General features: G+C 37.7%; 1 protein-coding gene across 1 annotated transcript; it reads left to right on the top strand.

The window, feature by feature from the left end:
- Positions 1-11,034: 11,034 nt before the first annotated feature.
- Positions 11,035-13,299, top strand: LOC311251847 (butyrophilin subfamily 3 member A2-like; the record flags this gene model as incomplete). The annotated part of the gene is made up of 5 exons (XM_084344492.1): positions 11,035-11,122; positions 11,771-12,112; positions 12,418-12,711; positions 12,812-12,864; positions 13,180-13,299. 5 exons carry the CDS (start codon positions 11,035-11,037, stop codon positions 13,297-13,299), a joined length of 897 nt encoding a protein of 298 aa, XP_084200618.1.
- Between the last annotated feature and the right edge of the window lie 479 nt (positions 13,300-13,778).

Below are 13,778 nucleotides of genomic sequence, written 5' to 3'. Positions count from 1 at the left end.
GTATATATTCCGTGAAGTGGGAGGACAGGAGGAGCATTGATTATTCAGGAACTGGTGAAACAAATGTCTATTCCAGGGTGTACATAAAGTAATTTAATTTAGAGTTAATAATGATTTTTTTTTTTTATTATTGCTGATACAAATTCAACAATCGGTCATGTTCTTTATTTCATGATGTTTTTTTATCTGTTGCTGTTTTCCCTGAATACGTATGTAAACTCAATAACAGAATAATTGTCATGGAATGGATCTTTTCCGTCTGGTTCAAGTTGTTGAAGATACAAAGTGGTTTTCCAGCTGCAACAAACTCCAAAGTCAACCAGGAGCTGGAACTTAAATTACCAATGAAACGTTATTGTTGAACATACATAAGGGAAAGTTTTTGTTTTTTAGCTTTTAGCATCATATTAAAATTCTTGAATTCTTTTTTATTACCAGCTTTTAATGTTGTATTAGTACAATGATTTCTCCACCTTAATCCTTCAGTAATCATCTGTACTGTTTGACATTTATGAAATAAACCTAAAGATCTGTCTGTCTTGCACTCTTTCTTAAAGCAGGTCATTTACTGCAATGTTATGAATGTTTATGCCAATTAACTATAAAGATCTGAGGACTGTGTTGATAATAATGAGTGATGTGAGATTTACTCAATTGAGTTAATTGTCTTGGCATTGTTGACAATAAAAAAAAAATAGTTTTCTTCAGTTGAATGTTCTCAAATTACATGTTGAACTCACACTTAAGTTGTGCAGCAATCAGAGTTTAGTGTTCATCTCCAGGATATAATGAGTACTAATTACACTCCAGATTATAACAAAACTCCTGTAGTCATCTCTTTTCTGTCAGTGGGAGAAGACGCTCCAGGAGGAGAAGACAAAAAGAGAGACAGCTGATGAAGAAGTGGAGAATCTAAAGAAGGAGCTGAAGAGCTTTTTTTTAACGTAGTTTTTCTTTTCAATTAAGCTGTGTTTTTAATCGCAATTTATTTGAATCTTCACAAATTATTTGTATTTGTAGAGGGCGGGAGCACATTACACCAGTTTTAAAATCGCTGCGTTGGCTCCCCGTGCGCTTCAGGATCAATTTCAAGGTTCTTTTATTAGTTTTTAAATGTCTTAACGGTCTCGGGCCTTCTTATTTATCTAAACTACTTTTACTATATCAACCCTTGCGGACCCTGAGGTCCTCCGGTGCTGGCCTTTTAACCACACCACAAGTTAGAACTAGAACACACAGGAGGCGGCATTCAGTTATTATGGCCCCCGATTGTGGAACAGCCTACCGGAGAACCTCAGGGCTGCAGAGACTGTTGATGTTGACTGTTAATTTATTTATTTAATTTTTACCTTTTACCCTATCCTACTTTTTTTATTGTTTTTCTTTAATGTCTTAATCGTTTTTATTCCTTCAGTTTTTAGCTTTACACTTTTATCTTATTTTACTGTTTCAGTCTCTCGCATTTCCGGTGTTTCCCCAAAAGGGGCCTACCACACTGGGAGTTGTTTTTGGTCTACCGATGGGGGTGCTGTCCCGTGGACGGCTCTGGCCCGGGTGCCTAGAGGGCTTTGCACCTCGGTGTGGAGCCTCCTGTGTGCCTGGGCTGGGGTGGTCCCTGTGGCGGCGCCCCCTGCGGTCATGGACCATGATTTCTCTCGGTGTGCGCGGCCCCCAAAGGTAGCTTCTTCCTCACCTCAGGTCTCGGTGCTCAGCCATGTCTCCTCAGTCACAGCCAGTGTGTGTGTGTGTGTGTGTGTGTGTGTGTTTGTGTGTATGCCTGCGTTTGTGCCTGAGTGTGTATGTACTGTATTTCTATGTGTTTATTTGTGGGAGGTTTGGGTTTTTAAGGTTATTCTTTGTTGTTCTCAGTTTTTCTTGATGTTTTCATTCTCTGTGAGGCACTTTGTGTTGCTATATGTATGAAAAGTGCCATACAAATAAAAATAAAGTTAAAGTTAAAGTTAAAGTATTTATCCGAAGCCAAGATAAGATTTATTTATTTTTTTTCACTAATCAATGCAGTTTTTTGGAGGGCCTGACAGCTGCAGACGGAGAAAAAAAAAAAAAATTCTAAAACAAAACTGAAAAGATTTCACATGAGAATAAATCCCATTTATTTCCATTGTTATGAACACTATAACACCATCTATCTTTCTCTTTAATAGTCCTTTAATGAATAAATTGTGTGTTGTGTCCCATTTAGAGAGGTGCATGCAAATGTGAAGCAGCAGTGCACAACACCAGCTCGCCCAGGCAGAGATCAACCACAGGACCTGTAATTGAGGTCAATTTTGTATTATATTTTAACTGTCCTTTAAGGAGCAACACTAATGTGCAGTTATTCTAAAAAGTTTGCTGCAGTCTTGAGTTCTGTGATGGGATGAGTGGACCACAAATTGCTTTGTCACAAAAACATTCATGAAGTTTGGTTCAGTAATGAATTTATTATGGGTTGAATCAAAATGTGACTGTTAAGCCTGGCTCTGAGGCCGCAACAAAACATTGAACAAACAGCGCGATGTGGACCAATACAACGTCTTTATTTACGAGATTGCACACGAAAGGTACGATGGAGTGTGGAAGTGGTTGTCAGAGGTGTGTGAGGGTGCTTGGGTGCTATGTTATATGTGAGGTGCATGTTGTCAGGTGCAAACAAAACGAGACGACGTGCAGCAGGATGGAGGTCCCCGGGAGGAATGAGAGAGAGGGAGAGGCAGCCAACAGCAGGGGTTTAAATCAGCAGGCCTATCAGAGCCGGACACAGGTGCTCCCAGTCAGCCATCAAGCAGCCACCTGCAAAACACACCCACACACCATACATACCACACACACACGACACAGCCATGGGCTGGGGCCGTAACAGTGACCAAAACTCAACGTACAGCAACTTGAACGAGGTGATTACAGAAAGCTGTGTGAATCAAATGTTTTTTTGTAGCCTCTTAACTTCTTCTGAGTGATTCTGATTGATAACAGCTGCTGACTTTTCTGGGCCCATTTTAAGAGCTTGTCTGATACACCCACTAGACTCAGCCACAAACACACAATAAGCACAATATTGATTTGAACAAGTGTGGAAAGTCACTTGGAGCCATTTTAAAGCAGTTATAGGTCCCAAGATCAACTGTACAAAGAAAACTATAACAGTCATATGGACAATAACACCTCCCCTCTAACGCAATCCCATCAACCCAGATAACATTTATAACAACACTACAAATGATGTCAACACAAAGCTTCACAGTTCAGCAGTATTCTTGATTTGTTCATCTTCTGTTTCACACATCAGCAGAGTCTCTCCTCCTTCTTCGGTCAGGTGTCACCTGTATCAGGTGTGGCCTGTATCAGGTGTCACCTGTATCAGGTGTGGCCTGTGAGACAGAAAACACAGAGATGTCTTCCAGACTCAGCTTCTTCGAGAGCTTTAAATGACTGGAACTTGCTGAGGTGTCGGCCTGTTGTACAGTTCTGTATTCAGGCCATCTGATGACACCTGAGCAAGATCCATCCACTGAGGAAGGCCATGACAATATGGTGGAAAGCTTTTACAAGAATCATTTATGTGTACTGTAATGTGCTCTGTGATTTGTGTGTCCAACATTAATAATTCAACGAATATAAAGATTTCTCCATTATGACTTTATAAAGCGTAAAGCTATTGGTGCCAATTACTTATCTGAATTTCTCCTTAAATCATATTTTATCCATAAAACTGTTTAAAAATGTAAAAGAAGAGAAAAAAGTAAAGTGTTCAAACTTACTTAAAATGTTAGAACACATTGTGTGTCTATATGTATTGTTTTTAATTTTTTTTTTAACATCAAAACACACTAACTATGACTTTAAGGTTAGAAAAATATATTTTGTGGTTACGCTTGAGCAACAAAAGCACTTCGGTAAAGGTAAGGAAAAGATATTTTCAGTTTTTGAATGGTCACAACATTTAATCTGTAGGATTCACTTTGGTTAAGGTGTGGAGAGAATGTGACTTTGGTCACATGTTAAAATCAGTTCTTGAAATAGCGATGAAATTTAACCTAGACATGGATTTTCCATGTTAAAGTCCTGCTGAGTGTCACGGAGAAGAAAAAAGACAATCTGAGCCACTGTAGTAATTTCTGTAGGTAACGTTTCATCATTACTTCGCAAACATCTTTGATACTGGGTTGGACGTAGTGGTAAAATGTCTGTTTCTGTGCAAAAATGAAGATTTGGGGAGCGTCAAGAGTGTGAGCAAAACAAAAAATACATTTCAATATGATACAAACCCTGTTGGCGTTCATGTGACGTGTGATTTATTCTCAAGGTGGAGTAAACCGTTTCATCCTTATCTGAAGGGCAGAGACAGACAGACACATGTGGTTAAATGAGCACATTATAAATACTCTGCCTGACAGACTAACAGGGTCAACAGCCCTGCTCACCTTTTTCTGTCTGTGGTTTTCTGCTCTGGCTTGTCTCAACGTGGTGATCGGTATCAGCAGCACCTGCCGAGTCTAAAACAAAACACCACGTATGAGGATATAAATATAATTCAGACGTGCGTCTCAACCTTTCATTTGTAACCACAAGTCAACGGACACTTTCATGCAGCGAGGGAACTCGTCGCATCATGTGACCTTTCTTAACCCTGAACAAAAACCCATTTGTCTCTCATAATAAGGAGTATACTTAATTTTATACAGTTACAAATATTTATGACGCAAAGTGTCTGTAATAGGCTTTTTGTTTTCCTCACATTATGTTAAAAAAAATTTAAATAGAGTCAATTAACCTTTGTTCTTCCTCTGTTTTGTGACGACGACTGCATATGTCAAACTGCTTTGATCATCTGCAGATTCATCTCCAGAGACTGAAACATAGAACACAATGGTCATTTTCTTAAAATGCATTTTCATTATTGCAAACAAAAGCATAAGATTATCACAGAGAAGATGCACACTGACATCTTTAACTCGATTATTGTGGTCGAGGTTAAGAAGGAAAAACTTTTGTAAGAAAGATGTCATGTGTTGCCGTTTACTTCAAAAGTCTTTATAAATCAAAATGACATGAAACGATGATGTAATAATAACTACACAGGTTTGCTCTCACCCATTTGATTGTCCTGGCCTGACTGTGATGTCCTTGTTGGCATCTTTGAGGTGAAGTAGAGCACCACTGATTGATAGGAGGGCAAAGCTATTGACATCAGAGACACAGAGAAGGAATTTAAAGTTATTTGTTTTTCTTTATCATTCTATTTACATAGAATATATTAGAAGTAGATTTTTCTGAACCTCTGTGGTTCCTGATGTAAAGGAATCCCACCGCGAGCAGCACCAGAACCATCACTATAATGGTCACAGCAATCCCAGCCGGGTTGTGGGTCTGAGTGGTTCCAGAGTCATAGAGGAGAGCATCTTCATGATCTGATAGAAAGATGAATTTAACTAATTTAATTGATGTTACGTAACATTACAAATGACACTGTATATGACACTTCAACTTTTTTTTACAAGAGAAAGTTGCAAAACATATATATTGAAATGCAGTGTATAAAACACCTGCATATGCAGACTGGCACTAAACTACTACTCACTTTTTAACTTTTTAAGCCAGACAGCTCTAAAGCTACATTTTTTGTGACACTGGTTCAAAGGATGTATAATCTGAATCCTTCCTGTTGATGAAGGTAGTATGTTTATGTAGTTTGTGTCCCTCTTATGTCTCACCTCTGACAGCCAGCCAGCTTCCTGGTGATTCTCCGACACCAGGGATGCTGCACTTGTAAAATCCTTCATGAGACTTGTTAACATTGTTAATGGTCATCTCTTCTGTAGGACCGGTCTTCAGTGGGACATCGTCTTTGTAGAAAACAGCTGGGAGGTTGGAGGTCCTTGGCTTGCTTTTGCAGCTCAGAGTTAAAGCACGACCCTCCAACACAGGCAGAGCAGAACTGTCCAAGATCACAGAACCAGCTGAACAATATGTTAAAAAAAATGTCATTAGACATGTTTAATGTAAAATATTGCAGTCACATGAAACAAAATCAAGAATAATACAGTGCATGTTCTAAAAATACAGATACGGAATAAAGGTCACACAAAAGAATGTAGAGCTGTGTGGTGACATGCAGAGAAAGACAACAACATTGGAAAGGGACAGAACAAATTAAAGGGAAATAAAACTAATGTACAACAGCTTATCATCTGCACAACAATGAATATTGTAACCCTAATCTATCCCTATAAAGCTGACAACAAAAGCTAAATATCATTTTCCATAATATCAAACATAAATACAGATGGAATTGTTACAAGAACAAACATTTAAGAAATGTTTGAAAGATTTTAAATCATTTTAACATATATTTAATAGATATTAAAATTGTGTCTGAAATGGTATCAATACTAAGGTAAGTAGATTGTAGCTCACATGTTTGGAGACAGTTTCCTTCTAAGCAGGTGTTCACTTCAGTGCTGTAGTTTATAAGTGATTTTTATTATTATATATATTATATTTGAATACATATCTTCAAGTTAATGTGGATTTAAAAAACCTAGTCATTTTTGGAGCAAAGTCCACTGCATTTACTCTGTAAACCCTGACCAGTTTTTTATATATTTTTTAGATTAAACAAATTCGGATAAGTGACTACAAGCCATCCAATTTTAAGAGGGGAGTCATGAGGCTGGGTTGACCTCCACCACCATAACAAGTTAATGCTGGCAAAACTGCTGGCAACCATAGACAATGCCTCTCACCCCCTCCACAAAACTCTGGACAGCTTCAGCAACAGACTATCATCTTGTTGAGGCACTGACACCTGGTTAAGGTTTAATACAAAATAAATCTGCAGTGAATTGAATGACTTTATAGGCTCATCATCTACTGGAACATAAATGGAGCGCTGCTTTCACTCTAAAATACACTAACTGTGACCATAAACCAGGCAGCGATTGTGAAATTGTCATTAAAAAATGTAGTAATAAACGTAATTTGTAGGAGACAGGGATGGATCACATTAACCTTGAAAACAGCAGCCTCAGGCATCACTACTAATGAGAGACAAGCGATATTTCACTGAACCTTTTGCATAATTCTGAAAAATATGCATCAAATAAAAATAAGTTATTTATGGCCTCAACTGTATGAATAGATTCTATTAGTTCAGTTTTATACTGGAAACATTTGATTTATAAGGTAATCACTATTTTTAACCATGACCTGGATGACTGAGAATCTTCACCAAAAAGGCTTTGCTGGTTAAAAAATACATTTATAGTGATTTTATAAATAAAATAAACATACCAGTGACAGTGATGTTGACGCTGTTGCTTCTCGGTCCTCCTTCAGTCTCACACCAGTATTCTCCACTGTCTGCTACATAGATGTCAGTGATAGTAAAGACAGACCCTGTTGATGTCCTCTTATTTTTACATGCTGGATTAATTTCTCCAGAACTCCTGACTCCTCTTAACTGAGTTGAATCGTCACTTCCCTCACAATGAAACGAGACAGGCTCATATTCAAAGTACTGCAGTTTGTTTGCATGGAAACGGAGAATAACTGCATCTGAAACACATAAAACATCCAAAACTGGAAAATTATGATGTTTGTGAAAGATGGAGCTGAATATTTTATACTTCTTGACTCTTGAATATTTATAGTAACAGGTTTATGTTAACCATCTACCTTTATTCAGTAGATGGAGAGATAAAATGTTAAAAATATATATATATTTTTAAATGATGTTGTCTTTGTTACTCACCACCATACACAGTATAACTCTTCTGAACTCGGGTCCCCAGCAGAATGAATTCAAGCATCACTGCATAAACAACCGGTCATACATGCTTTGAGTGTGTAGGAATATATAAAACGTAGATTAACAATAAGAGACCTAAGAGTCAGTACTCACACAGTCTGACGCAGAGAGCTGCAGCCTCCATGATGTCTTGCTGCTGACTGTCTGAACAGACTGAAATACTACTGAAGTAGGTGGGCCAGAACTTCCTCTTCCTGTGCAGTTTATTTCTGAGCCAGTGTCACAGTAGCTTAAACGTACAGCAGTTTGTCAGTGTTGAGTAGTAAGTAGGTAGTAGTAGTGTCAAAGTATTTGACAAGCTGGGAATGAGCCTCTAAAATCCACCTTTCTTACAAATAAGACCTTTAAACCAGTGCTAACATTACCTCTTTTTAAAAGGTTTTGAGTCGCTGTTGTTTTTTCTTTTCTTTCTAATGCAGCTCCATCATGAGAGATAGGGGGCAGTGCTTTGCACAGATGTACTACTTCTGCGAAAACAGATGCAATGCTTCTTTGGTTCTGGCAGGGCTGTCTAGGACATTAGCATTAATGACATCATCAGGATTTTCTTGGATTTGTTTTTACACTTCAAAAATCCATCACAGAAATAATGTAGCACAAAGTATATCAAGTGATGGAATGTAACTGAGTACATTTACTCAAGTGCTGTATTTAAGTTCAATTTTAACATACTTGAGTATTTCAATTTTATGATTCTTTAGACTTCCACTTCACTAACATTTGGAAGCACATATTGTACTTTTGGACATCCAGCTCTCTCATACAAAACTAGTTATATGTAATTTATTTTGATTGAGGGACCCCCTAGTGGCAGAAATTAAATATTGTATGTTCAAGTATGACTTTCAACTATGAGTATGAGTTTCAGTATGTATTATGGGAAATGTATCTCGTGGTTATGGAGCTTGCACCATAATTGGATTAAAGATCAGATCATTCTTATGTTTCCCGTCAATTTGTGGAAGAACAATACTAAACCTTTGGATTCTCCCTCTAGATAGGCTTGAAGAAAAAAAAAGACACCCTTTCCTTCCACATTTATCCTTCACCATAGACTGTATTTTAAACTGTGCTCAGAGCTTTTGGAAGTGTCTTAAATCTACATTATTTCTAATAGCCACCAGGGGGCGACTCTACTGGTTTCACAAAGAAATCTGATTGAATGTTTACTTCTGTTTACGTCACTTCTGGCTCAAAAAAGAGAAAAGAAACAAAGAAAAAAAGTAAAGCCAAACCTGAAGCCTCCAAACTGGGTGTTGTCACGGGCAAGATGGGTGCCCCTCTTTTTTTTCTTCTTGATGAATATTACATCCATCATGGATGATTGGGAACCTCACAATTTGTGAGTCAACATTGATAAATGGACTTGCATTTCTATTTGTTACTGCAATGTACTGTCTAGTATGAGTAGTAGTACACATTTGAAATAATGTAGTAAGGTATAGTACTTTGAACTCGTACTCTGTACGCAGTTTGGAATATAATATAAAAATGTTTAAGGCCCACGCATTTCAGCATACCCGTTTTTTTGTCTATCTACTGATGACCTCTCTTATTCTCTCACTTCATTGAAAGGCCTGATAGATGTAATAAATACAACAAAGAGTCACTTGTTGACCCTTGCAGTAGGAACTGACAATACCTCATGACCGCTCCCCTTTTCTCCTGATAGTTTTGATTGCTGCTGTTATGTTTAATACTAGTGATCTGTTACTTGGCAACAAGCTCAAAGTTCAAATGTGTGTTGCAAAGACAATCAGAATGAAACTGAGCTTAGCAGACAGACCTTACATGTGTTTATTAATGACAGTTTTAGCCTTTAATGTTGAAGTACACAACCTAAAAAGTTATTTTCTTTGCACATTATATTTCTATTACATTTTTAGAATACTTGTCTTAATTTCTTTACTAAACCTGAATGCTTTCATATTAATGTGCTTATTGAACATTGACCTTGTTGTTGTAGAAATTTAAAGTAAAACACATAGTTTACAGGGATGTTTGGAAGTTTGACATCACTTGCCTCTGTAAATTAAATCTATGTAAACTATATCCATGAGCACACTGCAGGTGATAAAACAGAGTGACAGAAGTTCAGCCTGTCAATGATTTACAGCCTTGCAGTCCGATGAACTGATTCTTCACACTACAGGTACGTCGTCGTCTTAATCAATTTATACCTATTTCACTTGTTTCAGCTTCTATTTCAACAGACATTATCCCCTTCTAGAATGGAAGTAGCTGATGCATTTAAACAGCATACAAATTATAACAGGTCATTAGGTACATTTTAAAACTTGAGGAAATGTTTCCACACGTGGAATATAATTCAGACGAAGGTTAATTGTTACTTAATCATTTGTAACTGAATCAGCTTTTAATGTTTTATCATTCAAACAAGAAGCCAAAGATTTTGATGATGAACTGTTGGATATTTAGTCTTTATTGTTGTACATGAATTATTGCAGACATGGACTTTGTACCATAAACATGATTCTAATGAAGCCTAAAATATTTAAGAATTTGCATCAAAATACCTTAATACTAACTCATTACCAAAATGAAAGTATAAATTTTATACATGGACATGAAAAAAATGGACATGAAAAAAATGTTGCTGTTCGTCATTTCTGCAAACCACAGAGACAGTTCTGGACTCTGAGCAACCATGATCAGAGCAACGTTTTTTAATGTAAAATTGAGACATTTTATGGCTGTTATTAAGTCAAAACATGATCATTTCATAACCTTGTTTGTGCTTAAACTCAACCAGACCATAAGCAGTTTTTTTTACTATATGCAATTGAGAATTGGAACATAAATGAAAATACAGTTTTAACATATCCTTATAATATGAAATGTATAAATGTATAAAACTTATAAAACATATACATTTAAAGTTTGCAGAAGATACAATGCCAGCAAAGGTGTTTTCACATTATTGTTGTCTTTTACCAGAGAAAATAATATGATTTAATATTAAAACGTGTAACACAGAAAATAGCAGCGAATACTTTTTGTTTTTGTTGTTATTGCTTATTGTAGCTACTCAAAAAAATCAATATCAGTTTTTGCTCAATGTATTAATTTCAACTGGTGAATTGTAGTAAAAAACACACATCAACAAAACAGAAAAGATATTTTATCTTCAAAAGTTATCTTTTCCATCAAATGGTGGTGGTTCCAATGTATTTGTGGTTTCTTTTCATTGTTCGACGTGCAGGATGTTTGAGATAGCTGGACCCCTTCGAGCTCCGCTCAGAATCATCAACGTTCTGGTTGTCCATCTTCTCCTGGCACACTTCTGTAGAGGTAACCTGCACACAAATACAATTACATAGGCTCACAATAAGTCTGTGGAAGAAATGTGCTGCTAAATACCAGGTAGATCAACCACATATCAAATAACTGTGTGAAATGAAAGGTTCTGGTCAGAGTGAAGGAGTATAACTGACTCCTCAGCTCTTTGGAGCTTTGTAGTGGCTCTTTGTTTTGGTTTTCCTCCATTTTTAAATTAGTCCCACAGTTCTCATAGTGTTGTTTTTTGGATGTGGCCGATGTCGGGGGGAAAAACAACAACAAAGTTAACACCTAGCTGGTCAACACAGTGGAGAATTTAGAAGCTAAAGAGCCAAATATTCACCTTGGGAGTGTGTGGAAATCAATGTCACCCAATCAACTGTGTGCACTAATTACAACATCAATGAAACAAACCTGGAACAATGTGGAATTAACAAGTGTCCCATACATTTGCTTAAGAAATGTCCAGGCAGGTAACTCTTAAATGCAAGTAATATGCTTAAATGCAATGTTAAGTTCACAAGCTTACCCATTGCTCTATTCTCTGACTTGGTTCACACAGACATTTATCTCTGCAGCAGCATAATTCTGCTTTATATACAGCTGAACTGATTGAGTCGTGCTACAAGAACTGACATCAACCTTTTGTTTTCCTTCCAGGTCAGTTTCAGTTAACTGGTCCACCTCAGCCAATAGTGGCAACAGTGGGCGATGACACCATTTTGCCATGCCATTTACAACCAGCAGCGGATGTTGCTGGCAAGACATTGGAGTGGACGAGACCTGACCTGGATCCCAGATTTGTGTTTGTGTGGCGTACTGGCCAGGACCTCGTAAATTTAAAAAATCCATCCTACAAAGGAAGGACGTCCCTGTACACTGGTGAACTGAAGCACGGTAACATTTCACTGAAACTGTCCAGTGTGAAACCTTCAGACGAGGGAAGATACAAATGCTACATTCCAGGTTTAAATACGGCCTCGTTCGTTGAGCTTGTTGTAGGTAAGTAGATACGTCATGTCTGTGTAGCTCAGTTTGGTGCGGTGTGCATCTTATCCATTGAAAAATGTTGGTAGGATAAACACACCCGCCAGCTATTGGGGCAGGGAGATGAAGAGACACAATCATCTACCATTAGTGTAAATGAGGGTTAAAAGCTTTGAGAACAGTTGTACATGGTCATGTTGGAGATATTTTGCCAGTTGGTTGATGTTGTATAAATATACAGTAAGTATAATTACATTTACAGTTTATATTTTCTTAACCGTATAACTGACTAATGCTTTGAAACATTTTCTTTTGCTCAGCATCACGTGTTGTTTCCTGGCCTACCATCAGTCTATCACGGCCTGACAGAAACAAAGGAGCAGTGGTTCTACAGTGTGAGTCTACAGGCTGGTATCCAGAACCTGAGGTGTTCTGGCTGGACGCTGAGGGAAACCTCCTCTCTGCTGGACCTACAGAGACAGTCAGAGGTCCTGATGACCTCTATACTGTCAGCAGCAGAGTGACTGTGGAGAAGAGACACAGCAACAGCTTCACCTGTAGAGTCCAACAGAACAAAACCAACCAGACCAGAGAGGCATTCACCTTTATTTCAGGTATAAAAATCTTACTTTTATGATGTGATCACTGTCTTAGTTTCAAACAGCAGGCCCAGTTTTCTATAACTGTCATGTACTCTGTGTTTTATCATTTCAGATGATTTCTTTGAGGTTCAGTCCAGTTTTTCTTCTACCACAGCTGGTTTGGCTGTTAGTTTGGCTGTTTGCATCCTGGTTATTCTGATTCTTGGCTTTTTTGTGTGGAAATTCAGTGAGTCAGAAATTAATTTCAACTCTTTGTAAATATCTGACAGGTTTTATACTGAATAGTGATGTGAAAATACTGTCAGTATTTTACAGGACATAGTGCTGGTGGTTTATCTACTTTTATTTCCACTGAGTTAAATTGCCAGTTGTCTTAGTTTTAAACCCATTACCTGATTTTAGTCTAAAATGTCTGATATGCTGTGAAACCTTCCTGAAATAAAGTAAGTGTTTTATTTTACTGCCTTTGTTTTCACACAGAGACCAAGAGAAGCCACAGAGATGAACCTGATACAGGAGAGAAGACGAACCTCTCTAAACGTCACAAAACTGAAGATCAGTGTGTCACTGAAGTGGAAGCAGAGAAACAGCAGCTCATGACACATGAAACAGTGCAAATGAAGGATTTGAACGAGGGACAGGCTGCAAGAATCAAACCAGAGGTACACATGATGTTTCTCTTCATCATGTGTTATTGTGTGGTAATTCACTGATGTGCCCAAATAACTATCTTGTCTCTGGTCATCTCTCTCCAGGAGCAGCAGAGGAGGGAGGCAGCTGAGAACAGAGTGAAGCTCCTGGAAGAGCTGGAGACCAAGAAGACTGAGGTTCATCTTCACTTTCATCACTTAAGATTGTGATTTCAGTTTAAAGTCACATCTTCATGTCTTTAATAGTGTAGAGAGGTCAATGTTGCAGCAGTCTGGCAGGTCAGTCACAAACTAAATGTCCACATGAGGCTCAGCAGGCTGAATCCAGACACATGTTGTTTTTTCTGTCACAGATTTAAAGTCAAAATGTTGATAAGTGAACATGTCTGTCATTGTGTCTCTGAACCTTCTCTCTGTCCCTCCAGCTTA

This window comes from Pagrus pagrus, assembly GCF_965226575.1.
Source record: "Pagrus pagrus genome assembly, chromosome: 22".
In the NCBI taxonomy this organism is placed as follows: domain Eukaryota; kingdom Metazoa; phylum Chordata; class Actinopteri; order Spariformes; family Sparidae; genus Pagrus; species Pagrus pagrus.
This window is presented reverse-complemented; position numbering and strand designations above follow the sequence as displayed.